This window comes from Paramisgurnus dabryanus, chromosome 8, assembly GCF_030506205.2.
Source record: "Paramisgurnus dabryanus chromosome 8, PD_genome_1.1, whole genome shotgun sequence".
Classification (NCBI taxonomy): domain Eukaryota; kingdom Metazoa; phylum Chordata; class Actinopteri; order Cypriniformes; family Cobitidae; genus Paramisgurnus; species Paramisgurnus dabryanus.
The window spans coordinates 19,383,405-19,399,634 of NC_133344.1; the positions used below are offsets into that span (position 1 = coordinate 19,383,405).

At 47.4% G+C, this 16,230-nt stretch overlaps 1 protein-coding gene across 1 annotated transcript; it reads left to right on the forward strand.

The window, feature by feature from the left end:
- Positions 1-2,727: 2,727 nt before the first annotated feature.
- Positions 2,728-3,693, forward strand: LOC135770929 (olfactory receptor 1M1-like). The gene has a single exon (XM_065280862.1). The coding sequence runs from the start codon at positions 2,728-2,730 to the stop codon at positions 3,691-3,693; it is 966 nt and encodes a 321-aa protein (XP_065136934.1).
- The last annotated feature ends 12,537 nt before the right edge of the window (positions 3,694-16,230 follow it).

The window sequence follows — 16,230 nt, forward strand, 5'->3', positions numbered from 1 at the left end:
GTTGTTCTTTGTTGTTAAAGAATGTATGTGTTGAAACATAAACAAATGTTAATAAAATGTGACATTCTAAACTTCTGACATACTGATATTTATCTTACCAATTTCTGGTCTCCACAGCAAACAGAAACATCTTGTCTTTACAGTTCTGATACTTATGGAGGGCACTGTATTGTGTGTGTGTGTGTGTGTGTGTGTGTGTGTGTGTGTGTGTGTGTGTGTGTGTGTGTGTGTGTGTGTGTGTGTACCTGGTAATTATCACGTTGTGGGGACCAATTGTCCCCACAAAGATAGGAATACCAGTGTTTTTGTGACCTTGTGGGGACATTTTGATGTCCCCATGAGGAAACAAGCTTATAAATCAAACAAGATGATGTTTATTGAAAATCTAAGGTACAAGAAAGGTTTTTGTGATGGTTGGGGTTAGGGAATGGGGCAGGTAAGGGGAATAGAATATACAGTTTGTATGGTATAAAATGCATTACGTCTATGGAATGTCCCCACAAAACATGGAAACCAGAATGTGTGTGTGTGTGTGTGTGTGTGTGTGTGTGTGTGTGTGTGTGTGTGTGTGTGTGTGTGTGTGTGTGTGTGTGTGTGTGTGTGTGTGTGTGTGTGTGTGTGTGTTTGCGCGTGTATATCTAGATTTATTTTTTCATCAGTAACTAGTAACTCGCTACTTGAGTATTATTTTCATTGCATACTTTTTACTTCTACTTGAGTAATTATTTATTTAGTTACTAGTTTTTGGCTACTCTTTCCACCTCTGTTAAAATCTTCATGAATCTAGGCTGAGTTTGCCACGTTTAAGCCTAAATAATCAGACAGATAGCAGCTAGCTACAGCTTGCAGACAAGCAGCCTAGGCTACAATTTTTTTGGTAGGCATTAGGCAAACATGTTTGCTGATTTTAATAAAGACCCTGTTATTCTCAATCCTTCATATAGGCCGTGTTTTAAAAAATATTTAGGGGGGGGGGTGCCCTTTATTTAGGTCAGAGCAACTGCCCCTAAAAATTCCTGTGCACGTCCCTGAATATGAGAGAAAGCTCTTACATACACGGACATGTAACGTTTACTTAAAACATAAGCATTGTACTCTGACATAATGTCTGACATAATACTCTGATAAAAGCGTCTGATCTGCGCGTCTTTCGTTTCATTTTACATGCGTGTAAAATTTGCGCGATCTTTTTTCACCAATATGAGAGAAAGCTCTTACATATACACGGACATGTAACGTTTACTTAAAACATAAGCATTGTACTTTGACATAATATTAGTTCGCGTCCATTTAAACCCGTCATGGTTGCTTTTTGTATGTGATTTTAAGCGGACATATCATGACAATCAGACTTTTTTCATGTTAAACATAAATCTGTGTGCTTTGATGGATCACAGACAAAGGACATTGCAAATTGTTCATTTTTTTCTCATTGCTTTTGCTTTGTAGCTACTGGAAGCCATGTTAACCTTGGCATGACACGGCCGGGCCACCGTATGAGTTAAAACGCGTTCCGAATGGGGGGGGGGGGCTAGAAAGTAATATTCAGTTGCTTGTCATATAGACTTTCACCGCTAGATGGGAGTAGATCCTACACAGTGGAGCTTTAAGATTCCAGTAACCACATAAACACTCGTTAAATTTTTTTATTAAAAGTAGGCGGGAGTATAATACATAATATCCGGAGTTTTTGCGGAGTGTCTGCTCTCTGTAGCAACCTGGTGGGTTCTAACGGAATGTGACAACAAGGCTAGTTACGTCACAACGGAGCTGATTTTGAAACCGTGCAATCTGAGACTCAAGGCAAAGGACATTCAGAAACCTGTATCTCACTCACAACAGCATGGATCAAAAGTGAGTTTATCATAATATGGGCACTTTAATAGAGCACATCCAACTGTGTACTGTAAGTCTACAAACATGTCTTTACGTTCTTCATGTTCTTATTGTTTTCCATTTATTCATCTACTTTAAATGTCATGTAGACAGTGTTATTTCTTTGAATATTTCAAATTTTCAATGTATTCTTTATAAAAGAGCTTTATAATAATAATAATGTACATTGAAACAGCAGGCTGATTTGTCTAAAATCCTCAATAGAGCACATCGGTATCAGATGAGTCATCCACATGTAATTCATTACTGTTTTTTATGAAGGCCTACACATTGAGACTAGGATACTGGGGAAAAAGCATTAAAAAGCTTGCTTAGCATTGAACCAATTCATCTGAGTAAATGTGTTATTTTAAAGTTTTTTTAAAGCGTTATTTTCTGCAATTGAATCAACATGGGAACATTGACAGGGGATGTACAGCTTGTGTCAACTACAAACTGTTAATGCAAACTTGATTAAAGCATTTAGTATTACATCATTGTGTTGTCAGAATGGTCTCTCTAAGGTCGTATCAATGGATATATATGAATTCAGTGACAAACACATCCAGTGATCTTTGAAATAAGAGAATAAGAGCTTTTATTCACAGCTGAGTCATTTAAAGAAGCTTACTGTTAAACTTTCACTGGTCTTTCTTTAGATTTATGTTTAGTTTATCTACAGGTTTGTGTTTCAAATATTATGCAGTTTATATTCTAATTTACATGAAGGTGTATTTCTAGAATTTGACAATTGTGTGAAATAACATCTTAATGCATTTCTTTCTGTACATTTTAAAGTATTCTTGTAATTTCTATTATCAGCCCTGGCAGAAGATCAAACTCAAAGTTACAATGAATGCCAATGATACCAGTTTATTCAATGTGAATGTCTCAATTGTGCATCCTGAATACTTTTTCATCGCTGGACTTACTGGTGTAGCATACAGCCGCTATTATTATATTTTCTTATTTTGCACTTACATTATTGCTGTAATAGGGAACTGTACAGTTCTTCTCATTATAGCCTTTGACAGGAGTCTGCACAGCCCAAAGTACATTGGTGTGTTTAATTTGGCTTTGGCTGACTTTGGTGAAACTAATGCTTTGATTCCTAACATGATGAGGACGTTTGTTTTTGAGTCACAGTACATCTCCTATAATGCTTGTTTGGCAAACATGTTTTTTGTTTTCTTCTTTAGTACAACACAATGTTCCACACTTGTTGTTTTGGCATATGATCGGTTTGTTGCAATTTGCCTGCCACTCAGATATCACAATATTGTGACAAATACTGTCATGTCTTTAATATGTTCAGCAATATGGGCATTTAATGCATTTCTAATGGCCATGACAATGTATTTTATCAGCCGACTTTCATTGTGTAAATCTAACGTAATACAAAGTTTTTTTTGTGATCATGGACCAGTGTATAGGTTGGCATGTAATGACAATAGCATAAATGTTTTTATAGCAAAACTTAACACAGGTTTATACCTTATTGCACCATTGATGCTTATCGTGCTATCATATCTAGGCATTTTTCTTGCCTTAAGTAAAATCACAATTTGGGAAGGACGTTTGAAAGCTTTGAAGACCTGTGTTTCTCACCTGCTGTTGGTGGCGTCACTATTTCTTCCAATTATTTGCATTTATCTTATTGCATTAACAACTTATCTCTCCCCCAATGCAAGAATCATCAGCGCATCTCTGGCATATGCGACTCCGCCAATGTTAAATCCCATTATTTATGTTTTAAACACAGCTGAAATAAAACTTTTAATTCGAAAAGTGTTTAAAAACAGGTCAGTACCAAGTTAAGGGATTTCAAACGAACTGTAATTCAGTAAAACTAGTAAATTTACTTTTCCTTTATTAACTTTTAATAATAAATTGTTAACAGTTTTGTTTTAAAACGGAATGAATGAATAAATTTATGTAATGAATTAATTTAATTAAATGTTGTACTGTCACTAAAGGTCCTGTTATTTTTCCTCTCTGCATATACATGTTGAATTTATGTTTTCTTCTTTCTTCAATGCAAGAGTCATCAGCACATCTCTGTCATCTGTTGTTCTAACAATGTTAAATCCCATCAATAACATTTTAAATCATTTTCAAAATGTTTATGAAGAAAAAACACCAATTGGAAAGATCATTTTAAAAATGACTGTGCTGTTTGTTTTTTAATGTGTATATATATTTATATTTATAATGTATATTACAACAGATGTCCTTAACACGCTGCGTTTCATGTATGTCTAGCAGTAAATCTAGTTTTTGTAATCTATTTTCTTTACTGGTATAGTCAGTGTAGTAGACTACAACATTACATAGTCAATTTCAATGCAACTGCAACAACGCATCCAGACGGTATTTAATGTTATGGACCTCAGCAAAGAGTTTCACCAATTTGAATAGATTTGATTTGCTGTCATATTATATCATTCATCTGTTGAAAAGAATGTCTTTAGTTTTCTCAAAATACAAATAAAATACATCTGAAATTGGATACATTTACAGTGGTGCTCTTATTACATGTACAGTTGATTACAGACCCAAAATCCAAGAGCCAAAGATTAAAATGAAAACATTTCTGTCTGTCATAATGCTGTGATATCGCAGTGGCAAACATACGGCTGCATAGCGATCTATAGCCATAACTGCCTACAGACATGAAGTGACCGAACCAAAATAATGCACAAAAAACATTTGAAGAAAGCAGCCCAAAAATGAAATGGATCCATCTTTAAACCAATACCTGTCGATTATCTTTGGTATTGCAGTGGTGCTGAAGAGTACATCACACAAAGCAAGATTTACAATGCAGTAATATACAGGCTTTTGAAGGCTCTTAGATAATACAAATAATGTTATAAATACAGCATTTCCCATCAGTGTACAGACATAAACAAATAAAAAGACTGCCGACACAATGCCATAATATTGAGGCTGAAGTCCTGGAAAGCCAAAAATGAAAAAAATCCTTTATAAATGTTTCCCATTGACACAATGAATTGTCCTTTGAGTCCCAGTTTTAGCATTCCGTATGTACACAATATACAGTTCAAAGTATCCACACATTAGATTATTTAACATTTCTGAACATTTTCTAAAACATAATAAATGTTGATATTGAAATCCACCAGTTTTGTTAAGCCAGTGACTTACTGGTTAAGGAACTTAGAGGAGGGTTTATATACCACTTTTAAGAGGAACCATAAGTGGTTATAGTTAGTTATCACCAGACAACATCATTTATATCAGAGAACGTTCAAAATTACATGACATAAAACAGCATAAAAGCTCCCAGGATAATCACAGCAAAAGTTATCTCCCTTATAATCTTTCCCTATGATTTCTGTGACTAATATTTACCTATGGTATTCCTTACACAGGGTAACAACGTTAAAAAAATAAATATTGAGATGATTAAGAAGTTTGTGACAGTTAAATATAGGTTCATGATAAATACATGACATCAATAATGCGGAACTAAGGTTCTCTTTCAGTCGGTCACTACAACGTCCCATCGTGACCAACGAATTGGGAACTCGCTAAAGAGACCAATCAACTTTGAGAAAATACTAAAACGCCAATGAACTTGGCATGCAGGTATTTACATCTGCTGGCGCTGCTCGCCATGTGAGTATATAAGCAGCAGGTGCACATTACCAAATCAGCTTTTTTCGCTTCGAAAGCCGACAGTTTCTGCTGCTGAGAAGCTACTCTGTTCTTACAGGAGTACACCGTTGCTGAAGTTGGCTGGACTGGCTGTACCACAGCGGATGCTCATGGTTTCCACCTCTTTTCTCTCATTTTTTTTTTTTGGTTTTGAGTGTGTGCATTGCCTCTCCCCTGTGTGCATCTGTCACAGGGTGACGATCTTTTGGGCGGAACCAAAAGTTGGGAAAGCTTGGTTCCGCCCGGATGTTTCTGTCACAGGGTGACGATCTTTTGGGCGGAACCAAAAGTTGGGAAAGTTTGGTTCCGCCCGGATGTTTCCGCCCAGACCGGGAAGAGGAAACACCGGACATCCGGTAGCATCGCGAGGGCTGTAATCAGCCAAACAAGGCACAGCTGTGAGTTGTTAAGAGGAGCGCCGGGTGATTGGAAGATTGCAGCACCCAGAAAAGTATTTAAGAGCAGTTTAAACCGCAGTTTGTGTTCGTTGTTGGTGTTGTTGGTGTGTATTGAAGTGCTGAGTTGTGCTCGCCTAATACGCTGATCGATCTTTATGCTTGCTCTCTCTCTCGTCTTGTGTCATGGATTTATGTTGATGGAGATACCGAAGACCTTATAGGTTGAAGAACAAACGAATATTGACATCCAGAGGAGAGAAACAAAGGAAGAAGAAACGTACTGTTGTGAGTATACACCTGTAGAAAAGTGTGTGTTGGCGACTGGAAACCGCCCTGCCTGTGCATCTGGAGTGTTTGTAGTGTGGATTAACGTAGAGAACGTGAGACGATGGAAGTGCAGAAGCCGTGAGTAACAAAACCCATTTTATGGAAATGAATTGCATGTACTTGACCTGTAGATCTTTTTGAGTGCCTCCAAGAGAGAGCGGGTGGCCCTACCCCTTAGTCAGTGTGGTGGGTGAGCCGAAGGATCCTTGTATGAAGCAGCTACAGTGATGAAAACAAGCACTAGGCCGTGTTATCATCGCCGTATCTCGCCCAGAGCGAAGTGGAGGAAGACGGGCGTCTTTTGTGTGCACTGAGCGTGGTGGGTGAGTCTTTGGATGTAGAAATTTTCACTTTGAAGTGGTGCTGTGTAATGCCGTGTATTGCAGTGAGATTGCTGTGTCTTGTCAGACGTATCCCCGCCTCCACTCACTCGTCACGGGAAGACGAAGAGGAAAGCGGTCCTAGAGCAAACTTGTACATGATTATGCTGTGAGTGTGTTTCAGTCTTGAATAACGGAGTGGCATCCTGGAGTGTTTTCGCAGCCGAACGCTTGGCGGACGTGTGTTTGGGGGTGGCGGTGAAGAACTGTGCAGTTGGCGGTGTGTGAGTATTACAAATAACATTGCTACCTTACCTGTGTAATTTCATCGTCGCAGAGCTAGAGGCGAAGGAGATCCGCCGCCCCGAGGTCTCTACAAAAGGGCGCCCCTGTCCAGTGTTCGATCGCCCAACGGGTACCGAGGAAAGGGCAGCGCTCGACCCGGTGTGACGGCGTGACGTTCTCGCCCCTCTGCAGACCAACGAGCTCGCCGAGAGGGTTTGGTCCCCGGCGTCGTATAGAGACCACTGTCCAGCTGACACACTGCGGATGCCAGCTGTCGTAAGTCCGCCGCCCTGTAAAGTGCATACTAACCTGCTAAGTCTGCCGATCAACAGAGACGAGGAGTGTGTCGTGTATATCGAGCTGTGAAGGAAGCCACACTTATCAAGAGCTATAGCCGGCGAAGAGGTGAGAGAACAAATTGAGATCGATTCATTGTATTCTTGTGTCCCAGTTGCTGTCTGTGGAGAGAGAGAGAGCCAACGTGAGCGCTAAGAAACCGAGCTGTGAAGAAAACCACACTTACCAAGGGCTGTAGCCAGCGAAGAGGTGAGAGAACCAATTGAGATCGATTCACTGTGTCCTTGTGTCCCAGCTGTCGTCTGTGGAGAAAGAGAGAGAACAAGCGTGAGCGCTAAGGAAACGAGCTGCGAAGGAAAACTATACTTACCAAGAAGCTGTAGCCAGCGAAGAGGTGAGGGAACCATTTGGGATCGATTCACTGTGTCCTTGTGTCCCAGCTGTCGTCTGTGGGGAAAGAGAGAGAACAAGCGTGAGCGCTAAGGAAACAAGCTGTGAAGGAAAGCCATACTTACCAAGAAGCTGTAGCCAGCAAAGAGGTAAGGGAACCATTTGAGATCAATTCACTGTGTCCTTGTGTCCCAGCTGTCGTCTGTGGAGAAAGAGAGAGAACAAGCGTGAGCGCTAAGGAAACGAGCTGTGAAGGAAAACCATACTTACCAAGAAGCTGTAGCCAGCGAAGAGGTGAGAGAACCATTTGAGATCGATTCACTGTGTCCTTGTGTCCCAGCTGCTGTCTGTGGAGAGAGGGAACAGGAGTGAGCATTGAGAGAACGAGCTGTGAGAGAAACTGCATTTACCAAGGGTTGTAGCCAGCAAAGAGGTGAGAGCCATCCAGCCTGATTTAATTGTGTCCTCTGTGTCCCAGTCACTGCCTGTGGAGAGAGAGAGACGGAAAGGAGAGTGAGTCAACGACAAAGAGCTGTGCGAGTCAAGCGGTGAAGTGCCGCGAGCGAAATACAGGTACGCAGACAGGAAAAGCCAATACCAACATTCATTGTATTTTATTCTGCCTCCAGGAAGGAAGAGGAGTGCGCCACGGGCAGAAGGAACCAGAGGCGGGAGCCTGTTCCTCGACGTTACCCCCCACCCTCTGTCACTCACTCGGCCGTGGCCCCCTGGAGGGCAGAGCCCGAGATTAGTTTTAATTTCCCTTTCCCCAAGTCCCAGTACATTTAAAATATTTAAATAAATAAAGAATATTTTTATACTTACCTGTCCTCGTTGTTGTCTGGTCATTGGGTTGGTTTTGGGGACCTCCTCGAGGTGGAAGTCGAGAAGGGGCGTGGCTATACAATTAGCAGCCAGCCCCTGGCTGGTGACAGATTTTGGCGTAGTCGGCAGGGCTCCACCTCGAGTTGAGTAACCAAGCTAGCCCAATGACCGACAACGCGGGGCCCGCAGCCCAACCCCGTGCGGTGCCTGTCTTCATGGGCAGCCCTTGGGTCCAAAAGTATGGAGGGACAGAGTCGGAAGTACGACTAACGGAATGGAAGGCCCAGTTAGAGTATCTGGCCGACTTACAGGGCCTTAGTGCAGCCCAGCGGCTCCAGTTCGTGCTGAACTCCCTAGAGGGAGAAGCGCGGCAAGAGGTACAGGCCGCCCCTGAAGCTGTCCGAGCCAACGCCCAAACTATATTCCAGTTCCTCACCGAGCAATATGGTGACCACACCCCCGTAGCCGTCCTCCGTTCCCAATTTTTTAACTGTAAACAAGGCCCCCGACAACCTATTAGAGCTTTTGCCCTGAGACTGCGAGAGCAGTTCACCCGGCTGCAGACCCGCCGCGATCATGGGCTGGGAGACGGAGAGACTTTGCTGCCCAATCAATTCCTTCTGGGGATGAAAGAGGGCCCTGTGAGACAGAGTCTGAGGGTCCAGTTTCGGAGGGACCCCGACCTCACATTCGAAGATCTAAGGAAGGAGGCGCTAGCCTTGGAGGGCGACGAAGTTGAAGTGAGTGAGACCCCAGTATGCGCGGTCGTAAGTGGAAACGCACCAACACAACCTGAGCGCACGGATTGGAAGCAGGCCCTGAAAGCAGAACTTTTGAAGGACGTCCGAGAACAGATGTCGGAACTATCCAAGACTCTTCTGGGAGAGCTGCGCCAAGGTAGGGCGCGGGAGGAACCAAGGCCGGCACCCCGAGAGCGAGTATACTCGGAGAGGAGCCGGGAGCCACCCGGACGCCCAAACCGCTATAATCGGCCCCGGTTCGAATGGGATAACCAGGGGCGACCAATCTGCAACCTGTTGTGGTGAGCCAGGACATTATTGCTGTCAGTGTGGGCCCCGCAGGGCATCTGAAGGGGGTTTTTAGGACGACCGGCCACAGTGGGTCGTGTGGCCGGGACCCCTCGAGAAGACCCGGGAAGAAGAGACAGCTCTAGGCAACAGATGGTCGGGCATAGCCCGGTGGCGGAAGTAAAAGTGTGCGGCAAGCTGATTCAGTGCCTGGTGGACACGGGCTCCCAGGTGACGATGTTTGCAGAAAGCCTCTCCAAGGAGATATTCGGAAGGGAAGGAACACAAGGAGCGGAGGCCCCCTGGCTGACGTTGAAGGGCGCCAACGGCCTAGAAATCCCCTATATTGGCTATCGCCTGACGGATCTCGAAGTGCATGGGGTGGTGGTCCCCCAAAAAGGTGTGATCATTGTAGAAGATAGGTGTTTGGGCGCCCACCGAACCCTATTGGGCATGAACGTCCTCTCCGAATGTTGGGAGGAAATATTCCAGGCTAGGCCTGGCCCAAGGATCTCACCTACTGAGAGGCCCAAGTGGGAGCGCGTAGTGGCCGACTGCCGCCGGGTCCAGATGAACCAGGTTCGTAGAGATCGGGAGGAAGTGGGAAGAGTAATGTGTCGTTTTGCTTTGTCTATTCCCCCTAGAAGTGAGGCTATCGTATGGGCAAGAGTGCCCCTTCGGGAAGCAAGCCCAGAGGAGTGGGTATTGGTGGAGCCACACACAGACTGCCCACAAGTGGAGGTCGCACGGGGACTAGCGGCGGTCCACCGGGGGAGAATTCCTGTGAGAGTACGAAACGAGCACCCCTATGCGGTACATTTACACCGACATCAACGACTGGCCCGGCTGACAACGGTCACGCCCCACCAGGTGAGGGAAGAGAGGGACGTCAGCTTTCGCCAGGTGCGCCCCACTGTGATCGAGGTGGCCCTGACACAAATGGACGCCCCGTCGAGTAACAAGGGGAGAGATGTGCCAAAACACCTAGCGGGTGAGTCATTGCAAGGGGAAGACCTGGAACAGGTACAGACACAGAAACTGCAGGCACTCCTTCGGAGGTGGCAACATGTGTTTGCGAGGCACGATGAAGACTATGGGTGCACCAGGGTGGTGGAACATCACATCCCCACTAGGATGCAGGGCCAAGCAGGGAGAGGTACCGACTGATTCCACCTACCTTGTATGCGGAGGTACGCACACTTCTGCAGGGCATGTTGGGCCGGGGCATCGTTAGGGAGAGTAGTAGCCCCTGGGCAGCTCCCATCATGCTCGTCTGGAGGTTCTGTGTCGACTATCGCAAGCTGAACTTGGTAACCAAGAAGGATGCTTTCCCCTTACCACGAATTGAAGACTCCCTCGCCAGCCTCACGCAGTCAGCCTGGTATTCCACCCTAGATCTGGCCAGTGGATATTGGCAGGTGCAAGTAGCCGAGGTAGACCGAGAGAAGACTGCCTTCACGACCCCTTTCGGACTATTTGAATGGGACCGGATGCCTTTCGGGCTCTGCAACACTCCGGCCACCTTCCAACGCTTGATGCAACGCTGCCTTGGAGGTCAGTTGATGGAGTCAGTATTGGTATATTTGGATGATGTGATTGTGTATTCCCCAGATTTCGATTCACACCTCCGGCACCTAGAGGAAGTCTTCCGAGCCATGGAAAGGTACGGGCTGAAGCTGCAGCCGGACAAATGCCACTTGCTGCGGCGAGAAGTGAAATTTCTAGGCCACGTGGTCAGCGCGGCGGGAGTGGCCGTAGACCCCGGAAAGGTCTCTGCAGTGAAGGATTGGAACGCGCCCAAGACTGTGAGGCAAGTACGATCCTTTTTGGGGTTCGTGGGATACTATAGGCGATTTATTAAGGATTTTTTGAAGATTGCCAAGCCTCTTAACCAGTTGCTGGTTGGCACAGGACGAAGCTGGGGCCGTGGATCGCCCTCCATTAACTGGGATGATAATTGTGAGATGGCTTTTCAAGGGCTGAAGCAGGAATTGTTACAGGCCCCCATCTTGGCGTACGCTGACTTTTCCAAACCTTTTGTTTTATATACAGACGCAAGCAACCTGGGACTTGGGGCGGTATTGGCCCAACGGCAGGAAGGAACAGAGCGGGTGATCGCTTACGCGAGCCGAAGCCTCCACCCGGCAGAGAGGAACGATGCCAATTACAGCTCCTTTAAATTGGAACTGCTGGCCCTGAAGTGGGCCCTGAGCGAGAAGTTCAAGGACTACCTTTGGGGAGCCAAGGTAACAGTCATCACAGATAACAACCCTCTGGTGCATTTACAGACGGCGAAGCTGGGGGCCATGGAACAGCGGTGGGTGGCTCAGCTGGCCAACTTTGACTACCAACTGCAGTATCGGCCTGGGCGAGAGCATACGAACGCGGACGTCCTCTCGAGACTGCCAGAGGTAGAGAGCCCCAGGCGCCGGGGGTACCGAGAGGAAGATAGCCATGAGGAGGGCTATATGATAGGTGCCGTGGAGGCGCCAGGAGGCCAGCAGGAGGCCGTGCCAGGGAACTGGGGGTGGGACCCCCGCCGATGGATAGAGAGGCAGGCCCAGGATCGGGACGTGCGCCAGGTGAAGATATGGGTGGAGCAGGGCCAACGGCCGACGTCAGTGGAAAGACTAGCCCAGACGGAGACTGGGAGAAGGCTACTGGGAAAGTGGGAGAAGCTGGAACTACAGGAAGGAGTGCTTTGCAGGAAAACCCGCGACCCGAAACTGGGCGAGGAAGTGTGCCAGATCGTGGTACCCGCCGACCAGGTAAACGCATTAGTCTCAGCCTACCATGATCAGTTGGGACACCAGGGACAGGAGAGGACCGTATCCTTGCTACGTAGATTCTTTTACTGGCCTGGGCTGGAGGCGTCTGTGCGCAACTTGATTCAAGCCTGCCCCAGGTGCATGTTGTTCAAATCTAAACGAGAGACTCGAGCGCCGATGGTGCCCATCCACGCTAAAGCCCCCCCTCCATATAATGGCGATGGACTTCCTGACGCTGGGCCGCCCTCAGGACCGTTATCAGAACATTCTGGTAATCACTGATCTGTTCACCAAATACGCCTGGGCAGTCCCGACACTTGACCAGACAGCCAATACCACCGCCACAGCTCTATGGCGAAATGTCTTTCAGACATTCGGATGCCCTGAGTTTCTGCACTCCGACCAAGGGGCCAATTTCGAATCCAAAGTAATCCGTGAGTTATGCCAGTTGTATGGATGTACTAAAACCCACACGACGTCATACCATCCCCAGGGGAACGGCAGCTGCAAGAGGTTTAATCAGACCCTATTGGGGTTACTGGGGACCCTGGACCAACGACAGCAGAGCGATTGGGTGAGTGCTTTACCAAATCTTCTGCAAGCGTATAATAACAGTGTTCATAGCACAACGGGGTATGCCCCTACTTACCTGATGTTCGGCAGGCACGTACGGATGCCCACTGACCTGGTCCTGGGAGTAGCAGCAGACCGGGAAGAAGTGAGTGTGGCGGAGTGGGTGGGGCGCCACCACCAGCGCTTACACTTTGCTTACGAACAAGTGTCAAGGAAGATACAGACGACAGGGGAAAGGAACAAGCGGTTGTATGATCGGACTGCCCGAGATGCCCCCCTGTTACCAGGCGAGAGGGTCCTGGCGAGGGATAATCGGCGGCAAGGAAAGGGAAAGCTAAGCGACCGCTGGGAGGCCATCCCGTATGTGGTCTGCAAGCAGCAGAGGCCGGGACAACCGGTGTACACCATCCGGCCCGAGGGAAAACCCGGCCCCGAACGTGTGGTACATCGGAACATGCTTCGCCCCTGTCCAAACTACCCTGAGGCCGCGAAGGAGGTGCCCACAGGGCCAGTGCCGGCGGCCCCCTGGATGGAAGGATGGGCTGTGGTACCAGGCCGACCTGTGGTGGCCCTACCCCCGGCCGCCCAGATGCAGCCAGAGTTAGCACCCGAGCCAGCTGAACCCCCGGCCGCCCAAATGCAGCCAGAGTTAGCACCCGAGCCAGCTGAACCCCCGGCCGCCCAGATGCAGCCAGAGTTAGCACCCGAGCCAGCCGAACCCGATTCACCCGTGAGACGCTCCCAACGGGAGAACCGAGGACGTCCCCCTGCCCGGTACGGTGAGTGGACGACTCCGAGGCATTCCAGGGACTAGAATGCATTGGCGGGGGAGGATGTCACAGGGTGACGATCTTTTGGGCGGAACCAAAAGTTGGGAAAGTTTGGTTCCGCCCGGATGTTTCCGCCCAGACCGGGAAGAGGAAACACCGGACATCCAGTAGCATCGCGAGGGCTGTAATCAGCCAAACAAGGCACAGCTGTGAGTTGTTAAGAGGAGCGCCGGGTGATTGGAAGATTGCAGCACCCAGAAAAGTATTTAAGAGCAGTTTAAACCACAGTTTGTGTTCGTTGTTGGTGTTGTTGGTGTGTATTGAAGTGCTGAGTTGTGCTCGCCTAATACGCTGATCGATCTTTATGCTTGCTCTCTCTCTTGTCTTGTGTCATGGATTTATGGTGATGGAGATACCGAAGACCTTATAGGTTGAAGAACAAACGAATATTGACATCCAGAGGAGAGAAACAAAGGAAGAAGAAACGTACTGTTGTGAGTATACACCTGTAGAAAAGTGTGTGTTGGCGACTGGAAACCGCCCTGCCTGTGCATCTGGAGTGTTTGTAGTGTGGATTAACGTAGAGAACGTGAGACGAAGGAAGTGCAGCAGCCGTGAGTAACAAAACCCATTTTATGGAAATGAATTGCATGTACTTGACCTGTAGATCTTTTTGAGTGCCTCCAAGAGAGAGCGGGTGGCCCTACCCCTGAGTCAGTGTGGTGGGTGAGCCGAAGGATCCTTGTATGAAGCAGCTACAGTGACGAAAACAAGCACTAGGCCGTGTTATCATCGCCGTATCTCGCCCAGAGCGAAGTGGAGGAAGACGGGCGTCTTTTGTGTGCACTGAGCGTGGTGGGTGAGTCTTTGGATTTAGAAATTTTCACTTTGAAGTGGTGCTGTGTAATGCCGTGTATTGCAGTGAGATTGCTGTGTCTTGTCAGACGTATCCCCGCCTCCACTCACTCGTCACGGGAAGACGAAGAGGAAAGCGGAGTGAATAACGGAGTGGCATCCTGGAGTGTTTTCGCAGCCGAACGCTTGGCGGACGTGTGTTTGGGAGTGGCGGTGAAGAACTGTGCAGTTGGCGGTGTGTGAGTATTACAAATAACATTGCTACCTTACCTGTGTAATTTCATCGTCGCAGAGCTAGAGGCGAAGGAGATGCGCCGCCCCGAGGTCTCTACAAAAGGGCGCCCCTGTCCAGTGTTCGATCGCCCAACGGGTACCGAGGAAAGGGCAGCGCTCGACCCGGTGTGACGGCGTGACGTTCTCGCCCCTCTGCAGACCAACGAGCTCGCTGAGAGGGTTTGGTCCCCGGCGTCGTATAGAGACCACTGTCCAGCTGACACACTGCGGATGCCAGCTGTCGTAAGTCCGCCGCCCTGTAAAGTGCATACTAACCTGCTAAGTCTGCCGATCAACAGAGACGAGGAGTGTGTCGTGTATATCGAGCTGTGAAGGAAGCCACACTTATCAAGAGCTATAGCCGGCGAAGAGGTGAGAGAACAAATTGAGATCGATTCATTGTATTCTTGTGTCCCAGTTGCTGTCTGTGGAGAGAGAGAGAGCCAACGTGAGCGCTAAGAAACCGAGCTGTGAAGAAAACCACACTTACCAAGAGCTGTAGCCAGCGAAGAGGTGAGAGAACCAATTGAGATCGATTCACTGTGTCCTTGTGTCCCAGCTGTCGTCTGTGGAGAAAGAGAGAGAACAAGCGTGAGCGCTAAGGAAACGAGCTGCGAAGGAAAACCATACTTACCAAGAAGCTGTAGCCAGCGAAGAGGTGAGGGAACCATTTGGGATCGATTCACTGTGTCCTTGTGTCCCAGCTGTCGTCTGTGGAGAAAGAGAGAGAACAAGCGTGAGCGCTAAGGAAACGAGCTGTGAAGGAAAACCATACTTACCAAGAAGCTGTAGCCAGCGAAGAGGTGAGAGAACCATTTGAGATCGATTCACTGTGTCCTTGTGTCCCAGCCGCTGTCTGTGGAGAGAGGGAACAGGAGTGAGCATTGAGAGAACGAGCTGTGAGAGAAACTGCATTTACCAAGGGTTGTAGCCAGCAAAGAGGTGAGAGCCATCCCGCCTGATTTAATTGTGTCCTCTGTGTCCCAGTCACTGCCTGTGGAGAGAGAGAGACAGAAAGGAGAGTGAGTCAATGACAAAGAGCTGTGCGAGTCAAGCGGTGAAGTGCCGCGAGCGAAAAACAGGTACGCAGACAGGAATAGCCAATACCAACATTCATTGTATTTTATTCTGCCTCCAGGAAGGAAGAGGAGTGCGCCACGGGCAGAAGGAACCAGAGGCGGGAGCCTGTTCCTCGACGTTACCCCCCACCCTCTGTCACTCACTCGGCCGTGGCCCCCTGGAGGGCAGAGCCCGAGATTAGTTTTAATTTCCCTTTCCCCAAGTCCCAGTACATTTAAAATATTTAAATAAATAAAGAATATTTTTATACTTACCTGTCCTCGTTGTTGTCTGGTCATTGGGTTGGTTTTGGGGACCTCCTCGAGGTGGAAGTCGAGAAGGGGCGTGGCTATACAATTAGCAGCCAGCCCCTGGCTGGTGACACATCATCAACAAGCATCTAAGAGTGGAATTTCCCCAAAAAGAGTAACACGAGTTGAATTTGTGTCTTTTTAAGCCATTCTCTTGTGTCGCAAAGATTTGCATCTTTTTAAAGAAAGATGCCG